At 46.2% G+C, this 22,857-nt stretch overlaps 1 protein-coding gene across 11 annotated transcripts in view; it reads left to right on the forward strand.

Annotated features, from left to right (window-relative positions):
• Positions 1-22,551, forward strand: part of RREB1 (ras responsive element binding protein 1) — a 119,416-nt gene extending 96,865 nt beyond the window's left edge. For 10 of the 11 annotated variants that reach the window (XM_060277988.1, XM_060277985.1, XM_035125508.2 and 7 more), the window contains 5 exons: positions 3,417-3,606; positions 5,084-7,751; positions 12,807-12,971; positions 18,767-19,516; positions 21,116-22,551. In XM_060277988.1, the coding sequence (XP_060133971.1) occupies positions 3,417-3,606; positions 5,084-7,751; positions 12,807-12,971; positions 18,767-19,516; positions 21,116-21,630 (4,288 nt within the window). In that variant the 3' untranslated portion in view covers positions 21,631-22,551. The remainder of the gene's footprint in view (positions 1-3,416; positions 3,607-5,083; positions 7,752-12,806; positions 12,972-18,766; positions 19,517-21,115) is intronic. The other variant, XM_060277991.1, reaches the window with a different exon arrangement.
• The last annotated feature ends 306 nt before the right edge of the window (positions 22,552-22,857 follow it).

Raw genomic sequence — 22,857 nt, forward strand, 5'->3', positions numbered from 1 at the left:
GGAATGCACAGTAACACAAAAAAGAGATATAAATGCAACCCACCCAGCTTTTTCTAACATGAGCTCAAAGTGGTATATATGGTTCTCACTTAAAGCTCACAGCAACCCTGTGAGGTAGGTAGGTCACCCAGCGTGTTGTGTGGCCGAGTGGGACTGCCTTGCAAGAATATCATCTTCTGCTGTCATTTGTTGCTCTGCTTAACTCTTTCTGTCTCCTTTAGTCTCTCTGTTACGTAACTCAGCCCTTCCTTATTTGACTTGACAGTCTGTGTGGGGTATCCTTGTTAGACTGCAAGCTTCTCCCTCCCTCTCTTTTTTTGGCATCATCACACACAAAGTGCTTCCATATGTTTCTAAAGCTTTTTCAGTTTGAGGTGTCCAGCTCCTTGCCTTTAAATAATGCTCACTCGGAAGCCATTAAACAGAAGAAGAAAAGTGGTTGTTGGGTTGTTGTTTTTTTACGTTTCCGAGCACAGTTCAAAGTGTTGGTGCTGACCTTTAAAGCCCTTAATGGCCTCGGTCCAGTATACCTGAAGGAGTGTCTCCACCCCCATCGTTCTGCCCGGACACCGAGGTCCAGTACCGAGGGCCTTCTGGCTGTTCCCTCGTTGCGAGAAGCCAAGTTGCAGGGAACCAGGCAGAGGGCCTTCTCGGTGGTGGCGCCCGCCCTCCCATCAGATGTCAAAGAGAAAAACAGCTACCAGATTTTTAAAAGACATCTGAAGGCAGCCCTGTTTAGGGAGGCTTTTAATGTTTAATAGATTATTATATTTCATTTTTCTGTTGGAAGCCGCCCAGAGTGGCTGGGGAAACCCAGCCAGATGGGTGGGGTATAAATAATAAATTATTATTATTATTATTATTAGCTTTCTTCAGCACTTACAAATAGTTGGCGCTTATTGTGTACTTTTCTCATACAGTAGTAGCACCAGCAGCAGCAGAAAGTAGGCCCCAAAATGTGAAAAGGAGCCTCACTATATTTAAGCAAATATTTGTTTATATTTCTTACCCTTTATTACAGTTAGTACTAAATCACTGAGAGACCACACAACTGCTTATTGTTAACTTGATTTAAGTGTATTCTGGTGCTCAGCTTGGCAATGCCAGTCCAAGAAACTGGCTTCCTGAAGCAGAGGCCAAATGGTACCTTTCCCCCTGGTGGAGTTACTCTGCCCCTTGCAAGCTGTTGTCTATGGTGCCTCCTGGTTGCTACCTATCAGTCTTGAAAAATAAGGGCAGGACTCTTCCTTTTATTGATGTACAGTAGCTGCTGGGGAGCAGCCAAACAACTCGCCAGCTGCCTCTGTGTTCGCCAAATAATTGTGTCCGTGGTGGTAGGAGGCTAGTCAATTAACAAGCAAATGTTGTGGACTAGTAACTTTTGACATTTGCAAGACCTCGCTGGGATGAGATGAGGTCTGCTACTCCTTGAGCTGCCTGAGATTTGCTCTGAAAAGCCCTTGTTGTCCTCCCTGCCTGGTGTACTGCCTCCCTGCAGTACCAGTGAATTGTTGAGGTCACTAGCAGAGGAAAACGTGAGTTTGTTAATATTTCCCTTAGTCCTTGCCATCTTCCATGGACCCAAGTGGTTTGCTAAATAATAATCTCACTGCGGCTTGTGAATTGCAAGCGTTTTTGAGAAGCCCAAGTGGGGTTTGCAAATCCTGGGAGACCTTGAGAGTTGAGAGACTGCACTCACAATGACCCTCATTGTCTTTCTGGTGAGATTTAGACACAAGGTGCCAGAGAGTAGGTGGGAGGTCTTGGGAAGAGTGGTGTGTTGAAATCAAGAGTGTCTGGCTGATACAGGCTGTTTCAAATGTTTCTGGGTGACTACTTTCCCCTGTTGGCTTTTGCTTCAGTTTTCCATCTGCAGTCATGACAACAGGTGTTGAGTGTTACTTCAAATGCTTTCTGGCCTTGCGGTGATTCTGTACTCACATTATATGAAGTAATTCCAAGATACCTTCTCTCTCTGTGAAGCGTTGCCTATAAATTTTCCCCAGGGCTCTGAATTTGCAGTGGTCTGTGTTGCAGTGGAAATGCTGTTGCAGTAATAGTAATAGTAGCAGCAGCAACAATAACAAACAACAACAACGTCAGCCTGCCAGCAACGCCTGTAAAAGGGGGGGAAAGTGGAAAGTGAGGTGTTCCAATGGGTTCAGGAAGCTGTTTTCTTGAGAACTGCAGTGATACCAACGCACTATGAGGATTGGACAAATCACTGAGTTGAAGCAGTTGCAGGAGGCAGCATTGCAGCATCTCCTGGAAAGAAAAGGGAAATTAGAAACAAAACAAAACCAGAACTTGAAAGGCAATTGGAAAGCTTTTAGTGCTTGATAAAAACTGCTTCCTGCACCCACTGGAACCGTTCTCTTTGCATTTGGACTTGTGGTGCTCACTTATTCAGTATGACAAGCAAAAAATTATGTTACAAAAAAATAATAATGCTTAGGGAAAACCCAATTTCCAGTGAAACATACCAGAGCACTTGCATTTACATATTGCACCAGAAGAAGAGGACTGGAAGGGGGCTCCAAATGATAACGTGGAAAGTTATTTAGATAGTAAAGATCCATATATTCCAAACCTCTGAGGAGTGGTTGGCTTGCTGCCATCTTTGTATTGTGTGACCAAAGAAGACACAATGGGACACAACAATCTCAAGGACCAGGGAGGATGGCCAAGGATTTGCTGCTGGGACAAGGAACTCCAGGAGCTGGTAGTGGAATTGGGGGTGGGGAGGGATTTGAGGTGTCAAAATGCCAATGACCAGTCCTTTGGAAATACCTACCCATTGTGTGGCCTACCAGGCTGGGTTGTAGCCTACTGTTTATGCATTGCGGTCTAAGTATCCCGGCCTTTGTTGAGGAGCCAGGAGTCTTACTAAGCTTGTCAATATGGCTGGTGAGCAGCCTGCAGCTTGGGTTATAAGCTGGCTGTGCTGACTTTAACTAGAGAGTTTCCGTGATGTGCTTCCTTTTGATGCAACTCTGAAAATACTAACTCAAATATGGTACATCCTTGTGTTGCATTCCCACACTGTCACCGTCCCCTCACACTCTCCTCCAACACCATGACAGTGGTACAGCCTCTGTGTATCAAGCCAAGGGTATATAGCTAGCTGACTTTTTCTTCTTGTAGCCTCAAAGGACTGCTGGCCTTATAAGACTAGAAGATGGACAAGAGTAAGAGAACAGGTGCAGCTTGCCCTTAGCCAAGTTGTAAAATGCAAACTCCTGTTGGTTTTGGTGATTGTACTGGTATTATTTGATAAGTAGCTAACGGAGTACACGACGATAGATGGGTGTTCTGTTTTTGTTGGGGTAGGTGGTGTGAGGTTTGCCGAACATTTAACCAGGTATGTGAGATGGTACTTTTAAATTCTTCATAAGTTCTTTTTCTTCTCCCTCCAGGTGTGACACCTGTTGCCTTTCCTTCCGCACGCACCGGGGTTTGCTGCGGCATAATGCGGTTATTCATAAACAACTTCCAAGGGACCCACTGGGAAAGCCTTTTATTCAGAATAACCCTTCGATTCCTGCAGGCTTCCACGATTTGGGATTCACAGATTTCTCCTGCAGGAAATTTCCTCGGATTTCTCAGGTATCTGCCCCATTTGGCTTTCTTTCTTTCTTTCTTTCTTTCTTTCTTTCTTTCTTTCTTTCTTTCTTTCTTTCTTTCTTTCTTTCTGGGAACAAAGCACTTGGAGTATCAACTGGCTTGGTCCAAATCAACATACTTAAAACCTGCACACATTTGCATCCCATAGAGAAGAATTAAATATTAAACAGAAGCCATGGAGGATACTTTTACAAGGAAGTATTGCTTAAATGAAAATAAAAATAGGAGCACCTCAGCAAGCCATATCTCTATGGGGCTTGACAGCTCCCAAAAAATAAAACTGTGAGATAGGGTATGTATAAACACGAAATCGAATTACCAGAGCCTAGCTGTGCTGCAACAACAGATGCTAATGGCATCTTGGGAGTCCTATTGATGCATATTCTTTGTTGGCTCTTGACTCTACTCACTGCATTGCCCAATCTCAATTGGTCTGCAGCTCCCAACAGGGGAAAAAATAATCATTGCCTACCCCTTACCTTATAGGATAATGTTTTTGAAAATGGTTTCTGCCTCTGATATGGGTATACACTCCAAAGCATGCAGGACTGCCTACCCAGCAAACACAGGGAATCAGTGGCCCAGATGCTCACCCTGGAGAGAAGGTCAAGCAGCTTAAAAGATTTGTAAATGAAAGGCAGGAGTTCAATACCTAGGTGACCCCTCAGACCAATTTGGTCTTTGAGAGGTGCAAATGGACTCTCCCATTGCCTGCTAATAATTAGAGAAGAGTGTGGAAGGGGCAGTTTCTGTAACAGGAGGGACTTGCTGATGAGCCACCTGAGGGTTGAGATGACATTTTGACCCACAGTCCCATAGTCGCTTTTCAAAGAGCCTCCTTAGGACAGCTGATTGTCAAGGATCTAAAAACCTGCAATAATTTTCATAGTCAGGTGCCCCCAACAAATGAAGTGAGGCAGGTGGCTGCCAAGGGAAGGGCCTTTTTTAGTAGTGGCACCCCAGTTAAGGAATAGTCCCCAGAGAGGCTTGCTGGGTGCCTTTACTGTGGTCTTTTGGACCACAGGCTTTTGGATCTGTGATTTTAAACCTTGGCTGCTTTTATGCTGTATCTCAGGCATCCCCAAACTTCGGCCCTCCAGATGTTTTGGACCACACTTCCCATCTTCCCTTCCCTGTTAGCTACGGATCATGGGAGGTGTAGGCCAAAACATCTGGAGGGCCGCAGTTTGGGGATGCCTGCTGTATCTGTTGTACTGAAAGGTAGTTTCTGGTTTTTTTTGGCAGAATTTATTTTCTTTTGTTGGTTTCGACCCTATTCCGTTGGGGGGGGGGCGGTTCAAGTCTTGTTTTGTTTGTATGCTGCTCAGGGAATATTTTTGATGGGTGACTCCATAAATCCAGCAATTAATAATTGTGTACAAGGAGTATACAAGCTAGCTGCTTCAGGTAGATGTTTTCTCCATGATGTTTATTTGCGTTCTCGTGTGGTGTCTTGTAGGTCTGGTGTGAAACGAACCTGCGGCGGTGCATTAGTGAATATCACCGGTATGTCTGCGAGGTGTGCAACAAGGCGTTCCCCATGCGCTCAGCGCTAAAGCTGCACGCAGAGACCCACGCCGCGGATCAGGAAAGAGACAAGCACGAGCTGCCCTCGGAGGACCCGGACCGGAACGCTTACATGGCATCCTTGGGGCTGCAGCATACCAAAGACGTTGAACCTGCCCAGCAGGAGGAGCTGGCTTCAGATGAGGCCCAAGAAACGCAGCTCCGAACACTGAAATGTAACCTACCTCAGGAACCTGGTAGTGCTAACCAGTTGAACATGTCTCCTCTGGAGGCTGCTTCCGTGGGAGGGCCGTTCTCTGTCCTCGCCCCTACGAAAGAAAACATGAAGCTCCTGTCACTACAGCCTTTCCAGAAAGGCTTCATCATTCAGCCCGACACTAGCATTGTCGTCAAGCCCATTTCCGGCGAGCTGGCGGACATCCAGCAGATCTTGAAGATGGCTTCCTCTGCGACTCCGCCGATAAGCCTCCCGCCCCTCTCGAAGGCGCCTCCTGTCCCCTTGCAGTCCCTCTTCAAGCACATGCCTCCACTGAAGCCAAAGCCCTTGGTGGCGCCCAGGACGGTCGTCGCAGCTTCGACGCCTCCTCCGCTGGCCAGCACTCAGCAAGCCTCGCCCGGGTGCATCAGCCCAAGCCTTCCTCCGGCGGCGCCCAAGCCACTCAGAACCTCTGAAGAGTCAACTTTGGCCTCTCACCTTCCTCATGGTAAAGCAGGAACCAAACCCAGCCCTTCTCCTCAGGCCAAGGCGGAGCCTTTGAGCCAGAGCGAGATGAAAACGCAGCTGGAACAAGACAGCATCATCGAGGCCCTGCTGCCCTTGACGATGGGGAAAATCAAGCAGGAGGTGATGGAGCGGGACTTCAAAGCCATGATTGCCGGGGCAGCAAGCAAGAAGGCGCCCGCCGTGAGGAAAATGACGTTCCCGTGTCACTTGTGCAAGCAAGTATTCGCATTCTCCGGGGTCCTGAGGGCTCACATCCGCTCCCACCTGGGCATCTCCCCGTACCAGTGCAACATCTGCGACTACATTGCCGCCGACAAGGCGGCGCTGATCCGGCACCTGAGGACGCACAGCGGGGAGCGGCCATACATCTGCAAGATCTGCCACTACCCTTTCACGGTGAAGGCCAACTGCGAGCGGCACCTGCGGAAGAAGCACCTCAAGACGACGCGGAAGGACATAGAGAAGAACATCGAGTACGTGGCCAGCAACGCGGCGGAGATGGTGGACGCCTTCTGCTCTCCGGACACGGTGTGCAAGTTTTGCGGGGAGGACCTGAAGCACTACCGAGCCCTCCGCATCCACATGCGGACGCACAGCGGCTGCCAGAAGAAGAAGCCGTTTGAGTGCAAGGAGTGCGGCACTGCCTTCTCGGCCAAGCGCAACTGCATCCACCACATCCTCAAGCAGCATTTGCACATCCAGGAGAGGGAGATTGAGAGCTACGTGCTGGCTGTGGACTGCACACCTCCGGAGAGCCAGCCGGGCACCCTGCTTCTCGAAGACAGCGCCTACCTAGACCGCAAGCCCATCGCCCCGTTCCTGGAGTCGCAGAACGGCTTCTTGAGGGGCGCCCCTTCTCACACATCGATCAAACTCGAAAACGCAAGCAGCTTCCCTATGGAATTCGACGAGCCTCTGGACTTCTCGCAAAAGAACAAAGACCTGAACTCTGTGCTGGTGAAGCAGGAGACCCCGTTCGGGTCTTCTGTTTACGACGGCTCTATGGAACCCATAGACTTGTCGATCCCCAAAGCTCCAAAGAAGGAAACGGACGACGGTGCCCCGAGTCAGGATGCGAAGGAAGGGCACGAGGAGAATCTCCACAACGGCCAGCAGTCTCCTCCAGCAAACAGTAACCCGGAAAACAGAGCTCCCGGACATTCCCAGCCATTGAAGGGTCCACTGCATTTGACAGTCCCAATCATTTCTCCCTCCCTCCTGGGAAATGCTGCCTTGCTTCGGCCCTTGAGGCCTAAGCCACCACCCCTCTTGCCAAAGCCCCCCGTGGCAAAAGAGCTGCCACCCCTTGCTTCCATTGCGCAGATTATTTCGTCCGTGTCGTCTGCTCCCGCTCTGTTGAAAACGGACGCTGCGGACTCTGTCTCCAAAGCAGCTGCTGGCCCTGAGAAGCTGAGGACCCCAAAACCGAAAGCAGCTTCTGTGGCTGCTGCCCAGGCAGACCCCATCGTTTCCACTGAGTTGACCCCGCATGCATGCAGCCCCAATGGGCCCCAGAAGTCCACCACGTCTGGGTCTGTGAAAAAGAGGGGCCGGAAGAAAGGGGCAAAGAACAAGCTGAAGGCAAGCAGCAGCGTGGACCTGGAGTCGAGCGGGGAGTTCGCCAGCATAGAGAAGATGCTGGCAACCACAGACACCAATAAGTTCAGCACGTTCCTGCAGTCGACGGAGGACTTCAAAGAAGCAGCGGCTGACCCAAACGGAACCAGTGAGGAGGAGAAAGAAACTGCCGAAGACAAACTCCTGCGGGGAAAGAGAAACGCCTACTCAAATTGCTTTCAGAAAATCAACTGTCCTCATTGTCCGAGAGTTTTCCCCTGGGCGAGTTCCTTACAGCGGCACATGCTCACTCACACAGGTAAGAGAGTTTTTATTGTGAAATGGCTTTGGGGACCTATGCAACGGATGCTTGCTGTAGAGCACATCCTTATAGATTGGGGGTGGGGGGGTCATTCTGGCCCAAGGGAAATTGCCAGGATGAACCCGCTTTAGTACACAGAGCCTGGAAGGGTGCGGTGGGGTTGTTCAGAATGATGTGAGCTCTTACCCAGTTAACCACCTAGCAGGTCATCTTTGAGATAATCCCACTCAAGTTTTCAAGTGCGTGCTCATACGTTGTTGAATAGGCCATTTGTAATGACTGATGCTAGATGTATTGGATCAGCATGCATGTAATGCTACAGGAATATAAGCTTGCACAACTAAAACATGGTGCCTTGGAAACCAGGAAGGAAGTGATGGGAGTGGAGTTGGAGGGAACACATGTGCAAGCCCGGGGATTGTCCCCATTCTGCCAGAAACGGCTCAGTGTCATGTGCGAACTGATCCCATAGCATCTATAAGGGCTGTTTTGCTCGAGGGCTTTCTTCTGCCCTAATGCAAAACTTGGAAGGACTTCTGGAACAATGGTTTTGCTAGGGTGTTCAGTGTTCAGGATCCCTAGTTAGATAACTGTGATGGGCTGGGAAACATTCCTGGCCAACTGCCTGGAGAGTCCCTGCCAGTCTGGGTGGACTCTACTGGGTTAAATGGATCTTTTGGTTTGGGCTACCTGCCACACTAGTCTGAGGAAACTGTTGAAAGGGGATGAACGGAAGGGGAGAAACAGCAGAGGGAGTGCTCCTTAGTACCACCACCCCCCCAAGCCTATATATCTGCTTCAGATCCCCCATAGTAGCTATTCTCCCTTGTGGGGTGTTCAGTGCTCATTTCCTCCACATTTATAATCCTGAGGATCAGAGAAATTTCTGGGGGAATGGTGGGATTTGGAAAAGCGAAAGAGCATCCCAAGTTTTTCACCATGCCTCTACTCCCATCTGCCACCACCAAAAGTGGCTTTCCTTACCTTAAACAAGCTGTTGAGCTACCGTTTAAAAGAGCGTTTGCATGTAACACATAGTTTGGGCCCTACTATAAGCCTAATTCTTAAGTCCTCTAAAATTTTAAGACTGCTGTGAATGTTGTGTTTGGCTGCAGCTCTGGCCTGCCTCTACCAATCCCCAGACACACCATAATAACCAAACAGACCTCCTTTCTTGCAGTGGATGGCCATAGTTGGTGGTTCTGTTTTCATATCTAAGCTCACGGTGTTTAGTTGCGCGGTTCAGAGGCCACAGCTGCTCTCAAAAAAGAAAGAGGCAGAGCAAAGGACAAAATAAACTTGAGCAACTATCATAGTAGCATATTTTTCTCCCACTGGCTTGCTACTGAAAACTCCTGCTCCTGTGGATTGTGCTCATGGTAGACATCTTGAAGTGGTGTTACCGCTGAAGGATCTCGAGCATCCCTGGGGAATTTTTCCTGTTGATGGTTCTCTGGTTCCAAATAAGATATTTGTAGTCTTTCCAGTCTGAAATGTAGCACCCTCCATACTTCCACATTCGTAGCAGGGAGCAAGGGTCAACCTCTATAGAGTTTTCCACTGCACAGAGCTTACTTTGCAGAGGCATCTTAGTGAGTGGGATACAGGAGCAGTTTTCCGCTCACCTGAAGCGCATCTTATCCAGGTTCTTTCGGATACATGGCTTGCAAAATGCTGGGACACTCAGGTGTGCAGATACTGGTGGGTTCCTGCACATGCATTGCTGGGTTACCTTTTAGCTTTGCAAGGGAGGCAGGTGATGAGAGCACACTGAAGCTGTATTGACAGAAATGGGGTAAACTTACTGTTCTCTGTAGCAGTACACGGTAGTGAGGAATAGGCCTCAAAATGGGGGTGGGGTGGGGCACGCGGAGAGATTGCACATTCCAGGTTCATGTAAACATAGTCCCTGGTTAAATTATTGAACACGGGGGTGCTTCTGAAATAACATGGTTGGGGACTGAAATGAGCGCTTCTCCATCACCCATGTTCACATGATTTCCCCACAGTCTAAGCACCAGCTAACCAACTGTTAATTTTTATTTATTTATTAGGTTTACATATTGCCCTTCTTCAAAAGAATTTCAGGGCAGTTCCCAAGATTAGAAATACATACAAGTAGTTAAAACAAAACCAACCAACTCCCACCGGCGCATTTAAAAGGCTGCAGAATATGAATCGCCCAAAGGCCTGGTTAAAGAGGAACATTTTCGTCCGGCGCCTAAAGATATATATAATGAAAGCGCCAGACAAACCTCCCCGGGGAGAGAGCATTCCGAAAAACGGGGAGCCTTCAGAAAACTCAGTGCATAGCATACCTATATAGCTTATTCGTTCATTGCCTTTTGCTACTTTAGTATTGACTGTCCTACTTAATCACATATATTCAAGCTTAGTTTTCAGATCATTAGCAACAAAATACATATGATGCATATGATACATACAAATGATGAAAGAACATCATTTCCCCCCAGTCAATTCAGCTCCAGGCTAGTCATCTCTGCATCCCCCCCTTTGACACTGTGAACTATCAACAAAGTAAAAATAAATAAATAAAGGAGGCTCTGAGCAGTCCTGAAGAGCCTTAACTCTGCTAGCCCAGAGTCTGAAGCCGCTCAGAACACCATTGGAAGTCTCCACTGGCTCTTGCCTGTGCTGTGGTTGAAGCCACCAGCACTAAAATGTTGATGACTCATTTGCTTGTGCAACAGACTTGGGGTAGATGGGGAAGGAAGCAGATGACAAAATGTGAACTTCTCCTGCATTCCTGAGATGTGACAGCGCCCAGGGAAGATTCCCCCCCCCAGCTGCGACATTACATTAGCAAGATGCTTTCCATGTTAACAAACGAAAGGCTAAAAAGGGAAGCAAAAAGTCCTTGCTCCTGGTGATTGCTCTTAATGCCACCCTCACTGTCTTTAGTGCAGCCCAATTCTGCATGTATACCTGGATCCGTTGCAGAGCTTGCAAAAGAAGTATTCATTTTGTGACATGGCATATGGGATGTATTCTTTGAAGCCTGTGTGTGTGAAAACAGTGGGTTGTTAGCTCATCTTGGAAATGAGCAGTGGCTGGAGTACTCTTTGGAAATTTGTCAACAGGCTTTCATGTTTTGGTGCTGTATTCTTCAGATATCACTGAACAAACTCCTCTGCAAAATGGAAAGTTAGCCCATTTTCACTTCAAGTATTTTCTATAGGTTTACATCAGTAATCAGCATTGATCTCTCCAATCTGAAGGAGTCATTTTTTCGTTCTTTGTTGGCAAGAGAAAGTCACTATTTGTGTAGTCAAACAAACAAAAGCAACATCATGTGTACCATCCCAGAGACCTTTGGAATGGTAACCTTAAATTAGCAAGCCAGCTAACAAGTCTTCCACTTCCAGGCCTCTGCATGTTGTGGAAATGACCAAGTGGTTTGGTTTTTTTTAAACACCACATGACCCTCTCAAGTTCAGGTTCAGATTCAGATTTTAAGTAGTGCAGAAGCCAAGATCAATGTGACAGAAACACCCTTAAAAGCCTGCATTGTGTTTTGGAGAGGCAGTGATAGCACCCATTCTTGACTTTGCTATAGCAGCTGATTTCTTCTTGTCCTGTTCTCTCGCCATTATTTTTTGCATCCTACTGGTGTGTAGAGATCAGGCCTGTGGCGCCACAGAGGTTGCTGTTGGCGCTGTGTTAACGTGCGAAACGGAAGACTCCCTTCCTCCTAAGGACATTAAACTTTTTGCAGCTGAAAGAGAGCTTGGCTGGGGAGATATCTGAGCTTAGGGGTATTTTTAATGGAGCAGAGTCATAGTTGTTCATCAGAGTCCACATTGTGTTGAATGGTACAGAATCACGACAGCTGCACTGACATTTCAACTTGGATTCTAAAGTGTGATGAACTTGTTTGGAACGCCAGATGGCTAAAATGGGCTTTGCAAGGCGATGGCTCCTTGCAGCAGCTGGAACAGCAAGGAAGCTCCCTTATCAATAGGGTCTACCCTGAATAGCACAGGTTCCTTGGGGTTTCGAATGAACGTTTCCCTCGTCCCACCTGGTGGAGCCAGCGATTGAACCACGGGACTCTTCGAATGCGAAGCATGTGCTCTACCACTCCGCTGCTGCCCTTCTCCCAAACATGACTTGCCATGTGCTTCTCAAACATCTCCCAGAGAAGGGTGTCTTTGTGTTTTTGCCAGACATTTCTGTGGTTGTTAGATGTATGATGTAGAGCACACGGAGTCCTTTCCAGCCAGCCTCTGTTTGGCATCCATAACGCATTCCCATCCTAATCCCCCTTGCTCTTCCTAAGTTCCCACCTGTTTCAGCTGTTTTCCTCTGGGTCCAGCTCATTTTGTAGCCCTGACGCCCAGTTTTGCATGTTATCTCGTCAAAAATTTGCAATGTGACCAGTCTTCTCTTGGTGCTGTAATATACTCTACTGGGAAAAACATCCTACAAACTACCGTATATAGAGATATGTCCGATGGAGATAACAAGGGGGAGTCATCCAGTGAAGACAGCTCTGTGTGATAAGTGCACTACTGCATAAACCAATCCAAAAGCAGGTATTACAATCCTTCGCAGTCAGCTGGCTATGCAGTTTCTTCTGGATTCGTCTGGTTAGCACAGGATCATGGCGTCTGAAGGGCAGGCGGTGTATGTGCAGCTGTGTAATACAGTAGTTAACTCTGATACAGTTGAGTTTTCTTAACCACTCTGCTTCTAAATAGCTGCTCTGCTTTTTTAAGCCCAGAAGAGCTTAAACTTGAGTCCTATTGTATTGGACACTTCTCAGGGGGCTTGAATTTCAGAGCCTTGATATTCAACCTTCCTAATTTTATTTTATATGCGAGTTTAACTTAGGCCACAGCTGCAGTCTTAAAAGTGCTGTTTGGGAAGTAATTCCCCTTTCTGTTCTGGACTTCCTTCAGAGGAGGATTGAGCTACTATAAACTTAGCCGCAGTTGCGCAAAGCAAGCAGAGGGTATGGAAAGACACGCAGGAGTTCCTGTGACACTTTAGAAAGAAGATAAATGTGTTTTTTCTCCCTGCTCCATTCAGGTCAGAAGCCCTACCCCTGTCAAAAATGTGATGCCTTCTTTTCCACCAAATCTAACTGTGAACGCCACCTCTTACGCAAACACGGAATTGCCAACTACTGCCTGAGAAGAAACGGGCTTATCCCCCAGTCTAAAGAAAGTGATGCTGGAGCTCATGATAGCACAGGTAGCTCTTTTAGGTTGTTCCAGAATTTAAAACAAAGTCGTGTTTCTTTTTTCCTTCGGACCCCTTAGATGAATGACTGGCTAGATGTCACAGCAGCACAGGCATGTGTGAATACAATGAGGGATGCCCTCCTTCAGGAAGATTATATCAAATCAGGCCACTGGTCCACCTAGTCCAGGGTTTCGCAAACTTCGGTCTCCAGCTGTTTTTGGACTACAACTCCCATCATTCTTATCAGGACCCAGTGGTCAGGGATGATGGGGGTTGTAGTCCAAAAACAGCTGGAGGGCCAAGTTTGCTGAATACTAGCCCAATACTGTCTACACTTGATCAAAGCATTCAGCTTGCTCCTGTCTGATCACTCTTATCTTCCAGGGTGATTTAATAGCCAGGCCATCTGCCTATCACCAGTCACCACATAATTATCTTCTATCAGCGGTGAGCTGATAGTGAGATGGTCAATCCGCCATTCCTTCTCCCAAAAGTCCTCCAGTATTATTTACACTGACCGGCAATGAGTTTTAGCCTGGGAATCTTTCCCAGCCATGCTGGGAAGCAAACTGTGCAAACTTCAAACCACATCAATTTTGCATGCAAAGCAGGTGCTACACTGCGCTACAGTCCTCCTCTGTTGTAAATGCCCTCCATCTCCTTTAAAGTTCAGTGTTTATAGGTAGAAAAGGCCCTGTGTTAAATCCTGCCCATCTCCTCCTGACCCAACCGGCTGTTTTTTTTCGAGATGGGGCACCCAGAGCTGGAGAGAGGTAGTTTCAGAACAAGGAGGGGAGCATTCATTGTCCCCTCATTCTGGACATAGATGTCCCATCCGTGCTTCATACAAGACCACCAAGGCTCATGATGTGTATTACACAATAGCTGTGCTTCTGTTGCATCCAGCTTAGCCCTGAGAAGGGGGTGGGTGCTGAGTAAATAATCACCTGATAGCACCCAGGGCAGTTGTTGTTTTCATTGTTTCTGGTTTGATTAAATAGGTTAAGCAACCTAGATCCTTTTTTTAAAAAAACAACAACCATCGTTACAGCAAGAGAGCTTTGCCAGCAACACTGCCTTATTTATGACTAAGTTCTGCAAATTGTAGTTGTGATGAAGTCTAGTTTGTTAAAATTACAGACATACAGAAAAAGGACACACTTGTGTGCTGAGGAAGTTTTTGATTAGGTTTGACCCAGTTTTTGTTGAACAGCTGGTTGAACCAAAAGGAAATTAAATAGCAATTGGATCTCCTGAGTTAGTCTTTGCAGCGGGGAATGTTTTGATCACAAAATATTACAGCCGCCTTACCAAAGATGCTCCCAGTTTAAAAGTCCAGATTGTGTAGAACTTCATCCCCATATCATCTCTGATCATTTTTCCTCTTTCTCAGATTTGCCAATCCATTCAGAATTTCACAGTAGTTCGAATTCTAAACTAAATTGGAATTTTCAGTTGTATGTTAATCAGATTGTTCTCACTAGTTGGATGTAAATCAGATTCTTCTCATTGATTGAAACCCTCATTTAACGGCAGCCAATTGCATTGATGTGCATGGCGCTTCCCCCCTGAATCTGAAGACTAGGACATGTTTCTAGTGATGTGATGAATTTGCAAAAAGACCATGAAACTTCTGATATCCCAAGAACAACAAAAAAGTGTTGGTGCTTTGGTTGTGAAGTTTTTAAATTTTAAATTGTGCAGGTAAGTTCAGAACAGGCAATTTAGTAGCTTGAGGAGGGATCCTGAAGTTTGGTGTGTGTCCTGGAATATACCATTATGGTGGTTTAGTTTAGGGGAAAGTTGTCTTCTCCTCCTGCCAACCCCCCAACCCCCCGATAGGTTGGAGTTGCTTCCTATAACAGATGGATGAATAAAGGGCAGCTTGTGACGATGGTGAGGCATTTGTTACAGGTACCTCTTGATAAATTCAGACATGAAATGAGAAAGGTCTCTTTGGTGAATCCTTTTATCTGTAAGATTCCTAGCTTACCAAAGTGTTCCACCTAGTGGATGCTGTTTGAGATTGGAGAGTGATGATGGGGGGAGAACCCCAAAACAACCTGGCTGTTCTGCAAAAATGGAAAGCGCCTATAGTGGATGTGCTTGGAATTGGAGCACTTACCAGTCAATCTTCACTGTTTTTCCATAGGGTTGTTGCAACTATCAGTGCAGCACAAGGCAAGTGCCTAGTATAACTTCTTTCTCATTGCAGTTGCATGCATTATTTGCCTCCTCAGTATGGTGTGTGTGTGTGTGTGTGTGTGTGTAGAAGCAGGTGTTAACTCAGGCCTTTTCTGGTCCTCCCCGCTGCTGCTACTGCTACTGCCGCCCCTGGTACGTGACGGAAAGAAAGAAAAAAACGAGTCCTCCTGAGGACCCAGAACAGTAGCTTATAACTGAAATCCCTGGAAGCTGGCATGCTTGCGTTGCATAACTGTCAGTTATGCAAATGATATAGTCCTTTATCTCTCGCATTCATATGTAGGCATTTCAGTTAGACCTGTTTTGGGGCTTGCTTTTTTTTAATACCTCGGAGGCTCCACCCAGTTAGTCTCTTAGATTTCAAGGTTTTAAGTAGTGAATTCCAGTTTCTGCCCCACCCCATAAAGAGTTCCTCCTTTTAGCCACAACAAGAATGCACTGTTCACACTTTGCTTCCTAGTCAGCAGTTCTTTCACAAAAGCCACAAGCGTTTTGCCACCCTTAAATAGGCTTATAGGGACAATACATGCAACAGCCATGTATTTTTTTAGTGAAACATTAAGGGTTTTTATTTTTTTGGAGTGTGTGCACGCTAAAATAGGTCCTGCTGTTCTTGTTGTCATCCATCTGTCTCGAGAGGCAATGGAGTGCACTTCTAGAGGTAAAGTCAAACTGTTGTGTTAGCAGTACCAAAGTGACCTGGGCAGTGTGTATGGAAGTCCTGGGCTGCCCAGACAAGACCCCCCCCCCTGGACTCACGGCTGTGGTCAAAGGAAAGCAGAGCAATACGTATTGCTAAATAGGCCCTCTCTTTCAAGGAAAGTCAACAAAATGTGCTAAGTGAATACTAAAAGGTGGGCAACTTCCAAGAATAGGGAGTCTAGTTGCAGGTTTATTTTTAAAACTGGCATACCACCTAGTTTTCAAGAGAGAAGGCAGCTTCCAAATACCACACATAGCTCACCATCCTATTTCCTAACCCCAATTAGTTCATGTGGTCAGTAGTTGGTTGCTCCTGAAATTAAGCCTGGAATGCACAAAAGATAATCCGACTGGAATAATTCCCACATTCTAGTATCCAAAAATGATATTAAATACCCACTCAGAACACGATTTTATCCTTGCAACAACCTTGTAGGGTAGGTTATCCCATGGTGCAGGAATGGGAAACTTTTGGTTCTCATGATCTCATCATCTTGTTGGACTACAACAACTTCATAATCCATTGGCTATGCCTGCAGGGGCTGATGGGAGCAGGTTCCTGATCCCTGCCTTAGGGTGAATAATTCAAGCAAGACCACCATTTGAGCATCATTGCAAGGCGGTTGGACTAGATGACCCCGGGGTTCCTCCCAACTCTACAGTTCTATGATTCTAATGGTGATTTGAACCTGGGCTTCTTATGTCCAAACTCAGGATTCTAGCCACTGCATTCTATTGGTTCTGCTACCTGAAGCAACCAAAATTTCTGGATTTCCCCCCCATGCTATGACAACGGTCAAAATGTGGTTGCCCCTGCAGGAGGTTCTTGGTGTGGGTGGATGGGCTACATTTTGCTTTTCTTGAGCTTAAACTACTTAGCTGTATGGATGCTGATTAAAGGAGGAGTTGATAAAAGGGGAACTAGGAAGCTGCTGTGGTTGTAAGAAAAAAAGAGAAATGCTAGCAAATAATTGCTAGAAAGGCAGAATGCAAACTTGTGATTTCAAGGGGAGATTCTGGGATATTTGCCGCCAGAGACAATAAAAAATTATTGTGCTTTTGATTTTGTGTGTGTGTGTGTGTGTGTGTGTGTGAATTGTTGTTTTCTACTGTGTGTGTTTGTATGTAACGTGGTAAATGATGACTCCTCTTTCTATAAAGGAAGGATAGGGTTGAAATATTCTTTCCCACTGAAAGCCACTTAATAGTTCATTTGATCAAGTATTGCTGATTTGGTTGTTTTACGGACTGAATTGGCTCTTGGGGCTCTGCCTTCCATTCTGCGCTCTGGGTTCTTGGGGTCTGGGTTCTGGGTTCTTGGGCTCATAACGCCATCTCTTGAGCTGTAGCCTAACTGCTATGATAAATTCTGAATTACAGGAATGTTGTGATGAAGCTGCTGCCAATCTGTTGTGATGAATATGGTTAGATTCATAACCATCTTCTCTGTTTTGTTCCTGGGGATTAGCTATGTTTGCCATTTTCTCTCAAAACGCTGAACATTTCCACGGCTAAAAACGGTTAGCTCACAAATGTGTGCGTTGTGGTCTTCGGGTGGTTCCACACGGCCTCTGCACCAGTCCAATTCTCCTCATTTCCCCCCATGAAATCCCATCATCTTATCACCAGTCTGCTTTAAAACATCTACAGCTTGTTGATTTCTGTTCGTCTCGGCCTTGAAAGTCATCTTCTTTTCCAAGAACTCTCCCTATCTTAGGTTTTGAGGTTCTCATTTATAAATATGTGCTCTGTGTGTCAGCACGAAAGGAACCGAAACATTTCTTTTTATCAAGAGTTTGTAAATCCCCCATAGTTACTCAGCAGCTGTTAAGCATTCATGAGTTGAAGGCTTAGACTTGTTATCTGTAGCTTTTTAGCCACCTTGTGCTTGTCATGTGTAGAAGGCCTTCTCAAAAACTCCAAAACCCCTCCCAAATAGATTCCCCATCAGGGATAGGCATGGAGAAATCATATACAGTGGTACTTCGGGTTACAAACGCTTTGGGTTACAAACTCCACTAACCCGGAAGTAGTACCTCTAACAGGTAGATCCTTCTATAATTTTTCTTACATTTTTAGGCTTTGTCCATCTAAGCACATACCTTTTAAAATAAAAATGCCAACTCGCCAAAAGTAAAAACATGCAGTTCGTTTTTTCTTAGTTGGAAAAAAATGTGGAGATCCTTGTTGTTGTACGCACCAAATCTTGTGCAGATACAAGTTTCTGTGTCTTCATGCTGGCTTTGTTCAGCTGGAAGTCACCCACGAGAAGGAGAGCGACCGAGAGGATGGCACCCAAACAGTTAGCCACATGGAACAGATCAGGGGTCCCCAAACTAAGGCCCGGGGGCCGGATGCAGCCCAATTGCCTTTTAAATCCGGCCCGCGGACGGTCAAGGAATCAGCATGTTTTTACATGAGTAGAATGTGTCCTTTTATTTAAAATGCATCTCTGGGTTATTTGTGGGGCATAGGAATTCGTTCATATATTTTTTCCAAAATATAGTCCGGCCCCCCACAAGGTCTGAGGGACACTGGACAGGCCCCCTGCTGAAAAAGTTTGGTGACCCCTGGAACAGATGCTTAGGGGTGCTATGCCAGGCACTGCCGTGCTACTGTTGGGCATGTGAGTTGGGCTGAAGTGTTTTGCACCAAGGTTGGCTGTTGTAACACTATTGATTTGACTTGGAGACCCAAAAATAATAGCTCTTAAGTTGGTGAAAAAACACATCCAATCATGCCTTCTGATGTTATCCTTGACCAGGAATGTGTTGGACTCTGACTCAAAACAAATTGATGCGTGGGTGGCGGTGAAGTGAAACTCTTTGTGTGTGTGATGATTCCTGGTGCTTTTGATTGCTGAAGAACTTCAATGTTTCTCTTGTTTTCTCTTGCAGACAGCCAATCGGATCTGGAGAATGCAAGTGTGGGAAGTGAAGCGTTAGACTTGACCTCTGGCGAAAGAGACCACCTAGAGGAGGCCGCTGAGCTTCCAGACCCTGAGCGCAGTCCCAAAGAGGAGAAGATGAACACATCTCAAGGGGAAGAAGATGCACAAGAGAAACTCAGCGAGGACGAAGAGGGGCCAGAAGAAGACTCCGCCAGCAACAGGAGCCTTGACCTCAATTTTGCTAGCAAGCTCATGGACTTCAAGCTGGCTGAGAGTGACCAGAGCACCAGTAGTGGCATTCAGGCAGAAAAGAAGCACACCTGTGACATTTGCGGGAAGTCCTTCAAGTTCGCAGGCACTCTCAGCCGGCACAAAAAGGCTCACGAGCGCGATGACAGGAAGGACGAAAAGAGCAGCGAGGACGAAAGCAAGAGCGTCCAAGACGGAGGCCAAGTTCCTATGGCTCAGGAGGAGTCTTCTCCTGAGCAGGAAGAGCCCACAGGAGACCTAAAAGCAGCAGAGTCTCCCATGGACGGCGAGGCCACGGGGAAGGAGAACGAGGAAAGCGAGAGCATCTCCGAGGGGGAGAGCACAGAGCGGAAGTCTTCGGAGAAGAGCGACGACGACAGGAAGTCAAAAGTGAATGGCGGGACTAAGAGTGAGTCAAAGGCAGACAAGAGGAAGAAAGTCTGCACAGTGTGCAACAAGCGATTTTGGTCTCTGCAAGACTTGACAAGGCACATGAGGTCCCATACAGGTAAGAGGGCGTTATTCACAACAGTATGACTGTGAGGAAAGGCTGTATTGGGTGGAGCAGCTCCTAGGTTTATTCCCAGCATCAACCCTGTCTGAAAACTTGAGAGCGCTGCCACCAGTTTAGACGATCCTCAACCAGGAAGGCCAGTGGTTTGACTTGCCTATTTCTGTAGGCAAGCAATAGGCAGAGGAGGGAAAACAGCCTTCGATCTCCCACCTTGTATATATAGCTAGAGTGCTTACTATGTTTCTTTTCAAAGAGGTATTCTTGTGCTCCCTTCAACCCTTATAATATCCAGAATCCTTTAGCTGCAGCATGTTACCCCCTTTTAAATTTTTGCTGTAGTTTTTTTTAAACTGTTTTTCCCAGGCCTTCCTTTTTTAAAAAATGAAAGAATAAAATAAATTAACCAGTCTCCTTATAGCAAAGCACAACCACCAGGAAATAGAACTCAGTTCATTCTCCATGTGTGTTACTTTATTTGCTCTTCCGTTGAAGGTTGAGAAAGAAGTGCTGATTCATGAGCTGTTGGACTGTTTTTCGTGTTCCTAGGGCTGTATTATGCCAATTGGAAAATAAGTGAAAAATTTGTGTGGGTTTTTTCCTGAAAGAGAAGGAAGCCTGTTTACACTGCAGAGGGAAAGTGCATCGTCACTGCTGCTGGATGCATTTCACAAAATTTCTGCAGAAAGCAGAAGGGGGAGGATGAACACCTTGTAAATCGCTCACGTTGCATGCAGCATGTCAAACTAATTTTGGCCTAATTCTTGCTAAGAGCATCTCTCTATCCCATCTTTTTGCAAAGTGAAAGCCCCCTTGGAAACAATCTTTTTGAGGCACTTAACTATGGTTGTAGAGAGATGAATGCAGTATGAAAATAAAGCACAAGCACACAGATCTTCAGAAAAGTACAATAACTGGTTTTGCCAGGTTTTACTCCCAAGAGTCAGGGGTTAAGCAAGCAAATGAAAACATGGAGTACATTCAGACTGTGGTCCGTAGAGTTTCTTGTTTTGCTGTAAAAGCTCTTGCTTTTAGTATGTTGTGAGTGGTTAGATGGGGAACCTGCCTCCCTTCAGATGATGGGTTCCCAACTCCCATCAGTGCAAGTCTATATGGCTCAGAGGTCAGGGATGATGAGAGTTGCCATCAACAACAACTGGAGGACCACAGGCTCCCCATCCCTGATCTCATTGAAACCCGGTGTCCCTTTTCTTTGACAATAAACACACACGATCAGTTGTTAGTGAAACCAACACGAGCTTCCATTCTGGCAGAATCACCTCTTCCATGGTGGGAAATCAGAGGTGACGATATTGCTGATGTTTTCACGGTCTTGACAGATGAAACTCTCTAATGCAGGGTTGCCGTTTTATGGGCGGAAAGATTCCAAGAAACCTAAATTTGTATTACTATATGGCACAATCACTTGCCTTCTGCCAGCTTCTGCTAAATAGGTTTGTGTTACATGGCAGACTGCATTCCAACCCTGGAAGGAAGGAAGGAAGGAAGGAAGGAAGGAAGGAAGGAAGGAAGGAAGGAAGGAAGGAAGGAAGGAAGGAGGAGTTTATAAACCTTTCTATCTTAATTTTATCCTAGGGGAGCGACCTTACAAATGTCAAACCTGCGAACGGACCTTTACTCTGAAGCACAGCTTGGTTCGCCACCAGCGTATCCATCAGAAGGTAAAGAGTACTAAGAACCACGAGAAGGAGAGTGACCGAGAGGATGGCCACTCTCGGGGCGAGGAAGATAGCGAAAACGAGTCTCTCCACAGCAGCACCAACCCCATCTCGGAAAACGAGTCCGACTCGCTTGCGGGGCTCGGAAGCCATTCCCCAGTCACCAGGAGCCGCAAGGAAAGCCTACTCAACGCCGCAAAGGAGGCCGTTTGCAAAGAAGACAAACCCACCAGTGGGAGTCGGACGGCAGGCCCTTGTCCTGCAGAGTCCAGCAAGAATGCCCAGAAGCAAACAGAGTCCCGAGGGAAGGGGGATCGCGGGAGCCCGTCTGGCTTTATCCAGGACTTGCTGGAGATTCACAACAAAAAATCTTCCATGAGTCACATTCTCGCCTCTGCAGAGAGTGCACCTCAGCTCTTGGGTGTCGAATGACAGCTGCGGCATCATCAGCCGCACCCCCAGTGAACTTACCCAGCGTACATGGAATAAAGTTGACAATGCAAGCTTTTTTATTTTCTTTTTCTGAGATGCTGAATTGGCCTGCTGTCATTATGCAGGAATGGGCTTGAGGGCTGGGGGATTGGTGGGAGTGGGAAGACGGCAGTCTGGATTCAGTGCCATAAGTCTTTCAGTATAAAAAAAAAATGCAAAAGACTACAGTTATATACTGATTTGAGTGCCTTACTACTTTATTAGGTCTTTTGGTATCATAGGTTTTTTATTAAAAACAACAACAACAACACACAAACAAAAAGATGATTGAAAAAAAATATTAATGAAATTTATTTGGAGAGGACCTTTTTCATTTGAGCATTAATGTTACCTTTTGTATTGGGGTGTGTGAGCTTGTTACTGTATATCTGTGATAGCCGCTTTTGTGTGTTCTCTGACCTGGAAACAAGGAGTCACTGGGGCGAGGAAGCCCTTGGAAACTGCAGCCGATAACTGGAAGAAGATTTTGAGAAACCCCCTACGGAGGAACTAGAAATAAGGTGTTGATTTTGTTTTCCTATTCTTGATTTGCTACTTTTCTTTTTGTACTTTGCCACATGGGGGGAGGGGGGGAGGGGAGAGTTAAAACCAGTTCCAGGTATAAACATGGTTGATTAAACTTGGTCCAAGCCAAAAAACCAGGAAAAGGAAAATGTTCAACCTCACTCACTTCTGCTTCTCTGCCTCTCCCCTTCCGCATTAGCGATGATGATGATGTCCTAGCTACTGTCCTTTTGTAAAAGGCTCTTTCTGGCCCTTGTGGACTTAAAAGACTCTACAGAAAGAGTTGCATAGCGACTTTAAAAAAAAGAAAAGAAACCCTATGGAAATTATGCACCCACTTGTTATATATATATGTTTGATTTGTGCTTCAATATATTATTGTTATTTTAATATTTTATATAAAAATTTTTTTTTGTCAGTTTGCTAATCTCTGCGTTCAGCAGAAACCAATGGGCAATATTTGCCCACGGAAATCTACAACGCAGTTTGGATTGCCTGCTTAAATGTTTCTGATCTAATCTCTCACCGACTCTCCCTGTCGGGACGGCAACTCTTCTACTGTATTTACACGGAGTCCTCTGATTTGGAGAATCAAGTGTAGGCCAACTCAAGCCCCGTTCACACAACCTGAGCAGGTAGACCGAACGAGTGTGGCAGGGAGGG

This window comes from Zootoca vivipara, chromosome 8 (assembly GCF_963506605.1).
Source record: "Zootoca vivipara chromosome 8, rZooViv1.1, whole genome shotgun sequence".
Classification (NCBI taxonomy): domain Eukaryota; kingdom Metazoa; phylum Chordata; class Lepidosauria; order Squamata; family Lacertidae; genus Zootoca; species Zootoca vivipara.